The 8940-nt window shown below is 38.3% G+C and overlaps 1 protein-coding gene across 2 annotated transcripts; it reads left to right on the plus strand.

Moving 5' to 3' along the window:
• The first annotated feature begins 1074 nt into the window (after positions 1-1074).
• CCNG1 (cyclin G1) lies at positions 1075-8651 on the plus strand. 2 transcript variants are annotated; one of them, XM_047729006.1, is made up of 7 exons: positions 1075-1304; positions 2406-2669; positions 4870-5123; positions 5734-5812; positions 5892-5990; positions 6425-6619; positions 7408-8651. In XM_047729006.1, exons 2-6 carry the CDS (start codon positions 2406-2408, stop codon positions 6614-6616), a joined length of 888 nt encoding a protein of 295 aa, XP_047584962.1. In that variant the 5' UTR covers positions 1075-1304; the 3' UTR covers positions 6617-6619; positions 7408-8651. The 2 variants fall into 2 exon arrangements, with proteins under 2 accessions (XP_047584962.1, XP_047584963.1); XM_047729007.1 differs by lacking the exon at positions 1075-1304 and adding an exon at positions 2147-2193.
• Positions 8652-8940: the final 289 nt, after the last annotated feature.

The raw sequence follows: 8940 nt of genomic DNA on the forward strand, positions 1-8940 counted from the left end.
CACAATTCTGACCCCATTTTGGGGCTTGGTTCTGTGACACTGCCTCAAGAAAATACACCTCAGAAAAAACAGTAGAGATACCAGCAAATCTTTCAGATTTTCACTTTTCATAGTTCAGACAGCCACTAACAAGGAAGAGGTCATGATACCAGAGGCATCCAAGTAGAGTTCATGAGAACAGATAACTGACTCTTTGCTCACCAGTCCTCAGGCCCTTTTAAGTTTGACCCTTCTCATTTGTGACAGTGAGGGGTAGATAGAGTGGGAGGGAGTCTAAGAAGTCTTCAGGCTACTTATTTTCCCACCAACATGGCGTGGGCTCACTTCACAGAATCTGTGGACTTAGATTCAAGTTACTATAAATATTTACCCATGTACTTTCCTCTTCAGTCAACCACACACCTTCCGTTATAAGCAATTACAAAAACTACCAACTTTTCTCTTTCAATTTGCTCAAAAATAAAACTCAGAAAATTGGTAAAGATCAAGAATTTACCTAAGCAAATCCATTCTTTGATAAATCATACCAAAGTGAAATAAGGCAAGACTCAATTGATTTCCAAGCTCACAAAGAGAAATCTATGGAATTTAATACAACAACGCATAGAAAAATTCACCTCTTCATGTGTAATGAAAAACCAAGGCTTTACTTTGTATTTTGTAAATAGGCCACTGTATTTTTACAAAGAGGAGGTCAAACAATTCTACTAAACCGCAGGAACAAAAGCTCCCAGTACATTCTGGAATGATATTCTGGCCAATCCGGCTGCTAGAAGAGACCTGAGCCGGGGACAGGGTTCGTGCAGCATTTAGTTCGACCTCCTCTTCATTGAAGACACTTAGGGAAATTCTCCAATGAGAGACGCTTAGAGGTAGGGGGCGTGGTTTCAAGGGGCGGAGAATTTGTCCCAGGATAATAGGAAGTGTGTGCTGATTGGCTGGACTTCTTCCCTCCCAGACCAGCCCTCTTTGGACCGCTGAGCCCATCCATCAAAAGAAATACACCAATCAGGGGTTAATATTCCCCCCTTCCCTTCCCACCAGGGGAAAGCCCCGCCCTCCAATATATTACTCAGGCGCTGGGGAGCGGCCCCTTCGCCTCCAAGCTGACCCTGTGGTGGGCAGTGTCGTCAGGGCGGCGCTGCGGAGACCTCCACTCAGGACGGCTCCCCCTCCCCGGGCCTCTCCCCTCTTACCCGCGAGTCCCCTCACCTCGTGGGCCTATCGGATCTGATATTGTGGGGTGAGGTGAGAGCAGGCCCGGGGAGGGTGGTTACCGCTGAAGAGCCGTAGTCGCGGTCAAGGTGAGCTGGGACTTGGGGTTGACTTCGTGGTGCGGCTAGGGAGCAGGGTTGGGGGCGTGGGGTGAGGGATAGGTCCCGCCCGCGCTCTTCTCGATTAACTCTCCCGTTGCTGTAAGCAACAAGTCCAGGCTAGTCCGAGCTTGGAGGGGCGGGGCCAGATCCGACCTCCTAAGAGTCTTACTGTCTGGTCTGCCGGGTCCCAGGGACCAGCCCAGGGACCAAAGAGTTGGACCCATAAAGTTAGAGGTTCCTCATTTGCCTACCCCTTTCGTCTCGCAGCTTTAAAGTTTTTGTGGGAGATATCCTTGTATCCGGGGCTTAGCTTGTGGCCGGGACATAGTAGCTGTGGAATACCGACTCTTATATTAATGAAACTCCCAGGTACATTTTGCAACCCAAATTAGCCTCCCGCCCTCATCATGTGTTCCCGTAGCACCCTTAAAGTTTCCTTTCCTGACACCAATAAAAGTTAACAATTACTGGGCGCCGTGTGTCAAGCATTGTGCAAAACTCTACGTGAATCATGTTATTTAATTTTAACAGCCGTTCAGAGAAATACTGTTAACCTCCTTTTATAGACTTAGAAATAAATTATTATTGTCCAGCGTTTCTTAGGTACCTGTGTGCTAAGCACTATATCTAGGTGATCTCATTTTTCCACACAAGGCTAGGATAGGTACTAACCTCATAGCCACTTTACAGATGAGGAAATAGGAATGAAGTAAAATTAACTAACATTAATAGTTCATGTTGTTAATACATGGCAGAATAACAGTACCATCTAATTTCAAAGTTTTTGGCACCCCATCTTACAGCATCTATATGCATTTATCTCTTGACTGTGAATGACTTGTACAACTATTTCTGAATTGCATTTTTCTTTTTTAAGGCAAGGCTCCTGTCCTCTAAGAATTCACAATTTAGAATGTGACCAACTGGTGGGATGGGGTGGGGTGGGGGTTGTAACAAATGGCGTTTTACAAGGACTTAGATTCACTAGGGGCATTGGGGAGGGGAGACTTGTGTTATAAAGCACTTAGCATGATACAAGGCAGGAAGGGCTTTTCTTACACTCCTTTCTGGGCCTTGTTCTATATATAGATGATAGAGGTACTGACAACAACTGACTCTCAGAAACTGCTACACCAGCTGAATGCCCTGTTGGAACAGGAGTCGAGATGTCAGCCAAAGGTCTGCGGCTTGAGACTAATTGAATCTGCACACGATAATGGCCTCAGAATGACTGCAAGGCTAAGGGACTTTGAAGTAAAAGATCTTCTTAGTCTAACTCAGTTCTTTGGCTTCGACACGGAGACATTTTCTCTAGCTGTGAATTTACTGGATAGATTCCTGTCCAAAATGAAGGTATGTTTAAAGCTACATTACAGAGTATTTCTTAGTTTTGCTTAGTGTGTTTTTGAGATGGAATTGCTGTAACTTTGGGCTGACATTCATAAACTTGACGTTTTTTATTTTCGCCAACTAGCCAAAACATTTTGATGATTCTGTGTACTACAGCATTGATGAATACTCTTCCTTATAGTCAAGAATAATGCATCATTAGATTTAACTTCTGACATTGAAAAATAGTCTAATAGCAAATGATTGCAGACTCTGTCAGTATGAGAGTTGGCTGTTGTTGTTAAAATCCTTTTTGAGGGGCACCTGGGTGGCTCAGTTGGTTAAGTGACTGCCTTCTGCTCAGGTCGTGGTTCTGGAGTCCTGGGATCGAGTCCTGCATTGGGCTTCCAATTCCCTGGGGAGTCTGCTTCTCCTTCTGACCTTCTCTGCTCTCATGCTCTCACTCTCAAATAAATAAAACCTTTAAAAAATAATAAAATTTAAAAAATAAAATCCATCTTGATAGGTTGGATGTTTTCATTTATCTACTGTTGTTTAAGAAATGTATTAGAGGGGCGCCTGGGTGGCTCAGTGGGTTAAAGCCTCTGCCTTCGGCTCAGGTCATGATCCCAGGGTCCTGAGATCGAGCCCCACATTGGGCTCTCTGCTCCGCAGGGAGCCTGCTTCCTCCTCTCTCTCTCTGCCTGCCTCTCTGCCTACTTGTGATCTCTGTCTGTCAAATAAATAAATAAAATCTTTAAAAAAAAAAAGAAATGTGTTAGAGGCAGAATGCTAGATTGTGGTTAAGAATTACAGGCTTTTGTTTTTTTGGTGGGTTTTTTTTCCTTTTTTTGGATGCTCTGAACCACTTGGGTCAGTACATTTCTTAATCTCCATATATATAATATATAATCTTCAGATCTTGCTTATGCTTATCATTTTCAGCAAACGTTGGCATACAGTTGAGAATATCTTCTGAAGGAGGGGCATTTATGTAATTATTTCCCTATCCTGGATAAGCAGGACATCCATGTAGCTTTCAGAGCTTGCTTAACTGTTAAAAATACATCTACCTTCTCTGTGCCCATGGTCATTAGTCGATGAAATGATGTGACAATTGGAATGGAACTCCTCTTTTAGTCCTCAGTATCTGACGCATTATGTCATATACAGAAGAAACTCCATATTTGTTGAATTGGATGGTTCAAGAAACTTCTCAACAGACTAATTAAACTATTCTGTAGACACCTTGTGCGAGCACTACCTTTGAATCTATAAATGTTGCACAGATTAATAATATATATCCGTCCCTTAAGTATATTACAATCTTATATGAAAATAGTATTTGTACCAGTAACTATCAAACAATGCAAGGCATGATAAGAAAGATAATTAAACCCCTAACGAGGAGTAAGTATGTTGCTGAACAGGTTCCAAGAAAAGGTGCGTATAAACACTGGTAAAAGTTTCATTTAACTTGGAATTTAGGATGGATAGAAGTTTGACTCTGTCACATTATAGATAATTAGGAAATATCTGGATATTTTCTAATATATGGATAGAGCTTTACAGGCAGAGTAAACAGTGTGTGCTAACATATTTAAAAACCATTTTATGTGTTACTACAAAGAATACAGTCTGGAAAAACACAACATCCTAGAAAGAAATTTTTGTGCATAAGCTGTGAGGAGTTTCAGTCCTTCTGTAAGCCCTTGACAAGTTAATTTATTTGGTCCAACTAGAATATAGTGCCTTACAGTTCTACAATGATTTAGGAAGGAAAAAAAGAATTTCTGGGGTGCCTCTTCCTTCAGCTCAGGTCATGATCCTGGGATTGAGTCCCGCATCAGGCTCTCTGCTCAGCAGGGAGCCTGGTTCCCCCCTCCCCGGCCTGCCTCTCAGCCTACTTGTGATCTCTATCTGATAAATAAATAAAATCTTTAAAAAAATAAAAAAAGAATTTCTTATGGGCTGAAGTCAAACATTATACTGAAACTTGGTCCACTTTCTCCAAAATTGGTTCTAAGTGGGTACATAGCATTGACAGGCTACAGTTAAGGTATGATTGGATCTCATTAAGTCCTTCACAATTGAGAACTACATCTCAGAGATACAGTTGCATAATAATGGATCTGATTATCCTTTATGGTGGTTTTTTTTTTGTTGTTTTTGTTTTTGTTTTTAATTAAAATAAGCTAAAAACATGGGCTTACTGTCTTTTTAGGTACAGCCCAAGCACCTTGGGTGTGTTGGGCTGAGCTGCTTCTATTTGGCTGTTAAATCAATAGAAGAGGAAAGGAATGTCCCATTGGCAACTGACTTGATCCGAATAAGCCAGTATAGGTTCACGGTTTCAGATTTGATGAGAATGGAAAAGATTGTTTTGGAGAAGGTGTGTTGGAAAGTCAAAGCTACTACTGCCTTTCAGTTTCTGCAACTCTACTATTCACTCATTCAAGAGAACTTACCAATTGAAAGGTATGTAATCTTTGTTTTGACCAAAGGAGATTGGGAAATCAGACTGGTATTCTGGATATTGCATAAAATCAGTATCTTGGGATAATTCTAATCAAAATAAGTAAAATGGGGGGGAGGGGTAAAATAACAGCTGCAGCTCCTTGGATTTCACTTAACTGTCCCACAGAAGTGAGGCTTTCAGTTGTCAACAGCTTCTTGAAGTCTGTGAAGGCTAATTCTTGGGATTAAAGGACATTTCAACATTTTTTTATTACATTTTCCACTTACGGACTACTTAACTCATAGAACCTAGTAAGTAAGCACCTAACAGATTTATCAAAAAAGAACTTTAGTAGCTGCAGAAGTACATTAAAATGAAAAGAAAAAAAAGCTTGAGAGTTATGATATACTTTGGGGGAGGGGTAGCAAATTATTTAAAATTCATGTACAGGATCTTTAAGAAGTTAATTCCCCTGAAGGAAGGGGAATTCCTCAAATAATTTATTTTCTGTGATAAGTGTGCATAAACTTCATTTTAAAATGATTTCAATGTCATTCTAAACAACTGTCTTTTGACTACATGTAAAATTATCTACATATAATTAATCTCATTTTCATTTTCTTTTTAAAGGAGGAATAGCCTTAATTTTGAAAGACTAGAAGCTCAACTTAAGGCATGCCACTGCAGGATCATATTTTCTAAAGCAAAGGTAAATATTTTATAAAGACTAAACCTAGTTATATACCTATTTTCTCTTCAACACTTACTTTAGAATTTATCTCTTTTAGCCTTCTGTGTTGGCATTGTCTATCATTGCACTGGAGATCCAAGCACAGAAGTGTGTAGAGTTAACAGAAGGAATAGAATGTCTTCAGACACATTCCAAGGTATGTCAAGGTCATATCCTAAATGGTGTTAATAGCTGTAAAAGAAACTAAACCACTTGTACTATCTCCTGAAGTAAAATGAGATGTCATGTGTCTATTTGAAACTTGAGTAGCTTATCCTCAAATTTATTTAACAAGAAAAGACACATGTTAGAAGACCACAATTTATTGCTGTGGTTAAATACTATAAGACTTTTTATTTTACAGAGAGAGAGAGATCAGGGATGGGGGTGGGGAGAGGGAGAGGAGAGAGAGAGAATCTCAAGCTGACTCCCCACTTAGCATGGAGCCTGACCAGGAGCTCGATTCCATAACCGTGAGATCGTGACCTAAGCTGAAATCAAAGTGGATCTTTAACCACCTGAGCCACCCAGGCCCCCCATGTAGGACTTTTATTTTTATTGACTAACAAGTTTTTTTTAATCTATGTACAGATAAATGGCAGAGATTTGACCTTCTGGCAAGAACTTGTATCCAAGTGTTTAACTGAATATTCATCTAACAAGTGTTCCAAACCAAATGTTCAGAAGTTGAAATGGATTGTTTCTGGACGTACTGCACGGCAATTGAAGCATAGTTACTACAGAATAACCCACCTTCCGACAATTCCCGAAATGGTCCCTTAATTGGTAAATGTGGTTCATAGTTACTCTCCATATAAAGAAAATTTTATAATGCTATAGTTTTATTCTATAATTCAAGAATAAAAAATCTGAATTAATTTCAAAATAAGATAGAGTTAGAAGAGGCAAAGGGGGAAATGACTTCACTGATCTAATCAGTTAATATTTTGAGGGCATTTGCTGTATCTAAGACAATACCCTAAGAATAAGGAATTATCCAACCTTTGAAATGTACATTAGCCACTTAAATTATCACTTAGAAAATTATATCTTCCTTAAAAACCTAAATTTTAAAAGAAGCACTAAGACACTATTTTTCACATCATTTTGCTGTATGTATTCTCAAGTTTTGGCACATCTAAAGTTAACACAAGCCTGAGCAGGACAATACAACCAAGTTTTGAACCATAAACGAACTGAGACTGTTAGCTTATGAGCAAAATCAGTATGAACTTGGATGTTACAATTAATGTAATTTATGGCAAATAGTCTCCATATTGGGTATCTGCAAACTGCCAGGATATCTCTACACTATATTTGTATACCATTGCTACAGCAGTTGGAACACTGGAAAGTAGTTATATGCATAAAAAATGAATCACTACCATAGGATATACATTCTTGCCATGTGAGTTTAACTGAGTGGTGATTTAACTTTTTCCTATTCAAACTGAATGTTAACACATCTACATATGACATGATTCTAAATCTTCAATTAAACAGTTCATTTTTAAAAGTTAATATTTATGTTTGGTAGAATTCTAATAACTTAATTTTTTGTTTGTTTAAAATAGGATTGTTACAGCAACAAAAAGCTCTTCTCTGAAGCCTTTCTCCACAATCCTGAGCTATGGATTCCATAATGTTTTAACGGACTTAAGCTGTGAAGCCTCAGAACATCACAACTAGATTAGCATTGATGTTCTCAGATTTGGCAAAACTACCTAATTAATAAGCTATAGGGGAATTAAAATAAATTTGAATTCATCTGTGAGGCATATAATTCAAAGCTAAGAACATAAATGTGAAATGTTAATAACAAGCCTGGGAAGGTGAACTGTGAATCTTCATTTCTAACATTGACCCAACCTTCTATATTGGGTCAGTATATTGTATTTAGATGGTATTAAAAGTGGTAACCTAATTAAATTCTAAATTAGGAGGTAGACATCAAAACCAACATTTCACAAATACACTTTTAAGGCGTAACAAGGGTCACTATTAGAGGCAGTGAAAATGGTTTCTTGGTACCTGTAGTGCAAGTAATAGATAATCCAGAGATTGAACTTTATTGATAAATGGGAATTACACTTAAATTTGAAGGCATTTTATAAAAGTAAAACTACAGGCCTAGTCATTTTGGCATACTAAGTTATCTTTAATATTTTTTCTAAAAAACAGGTAATGTTTGTATCCATGATAGTAATTACATAATATCTACTTCCTCCATCTAATCCCATCAAGAAAATTTGTTTTTATTGTGTTAGTTCAAAATAACTTCACTCCAAAAATTTGCTGATTTAACACTCCAGAAGCTTTTACTAAGGGCTGTTTTTACAAAAACTGCTATTGCTTCTAATTTAGAATTTTTAAAGGAAGAGAATATACTTTCACTAATTGCCCCTCCTGTGCCAAAAGAAAGTCTTTAAAAAAGTAGTAAGCATCTTCATAATTATGAAGTTGCTAAGGTAGTATTCAAGATTTTCTATTAAGTCAGTGACTATAAGGAGATCTACGGCATTAAAAGTGTTGTAGACAGTTACTCAGTGCAGCAAGTAGCCTGAGTCCATCCATAATGGCTGTACCCAGTTCTGACATCATGTTGTGGGTAAATGTGCACTAGAAAATAAACCAAAGAACCACAATATATCTTATACTTTTGTGAACTGTGTTTTGTGGATAACTTCAGTTTTCCCAAAAGGCTGATATATTTCAATAATTGACTACATCAGTGTTAATTTTGAGTTGGCAGAGGTAGCCTAACCAACTATGTTTTGGTACTAAGCGATATACCTTTCAATAAAGTCATTGAAATGCATTCCTTTGCTGGATAGTTTTTGTTGTGATTTAACTGTTTTGGCAGTGTGATACCGGAACACAATAAAAAGCTATCTCCACCCAGTATATTTAAATTTAGCAGGAAGATGCATGATAGCAGAAACACAATCTCAATTAATAGTATGGCTATGACCTAACTGATGCTTTACTTTCCAGTGGCTTTTCAGAAGACACAAGATGAGGACAAATACGTTTAAGGTGCATTAAAAAGTTGGTGTTGATGCAGTATTGGTAACTTGTAGATTCATCAGTCACTACTATGGATATTC

The sequence above is a fragment of the Lutra lutra genome, chromosome 5 (assembly GCF_902655055.1).
Source record: "Lutra lutra chromosome 5, mLutLut1.2, whole genome shotgun sequence".
NCBI lineage: Eukaryota > Metazoa > Chordata > Mammalia > Carnivora > Mustelidae > Lutra > Lutra lutra.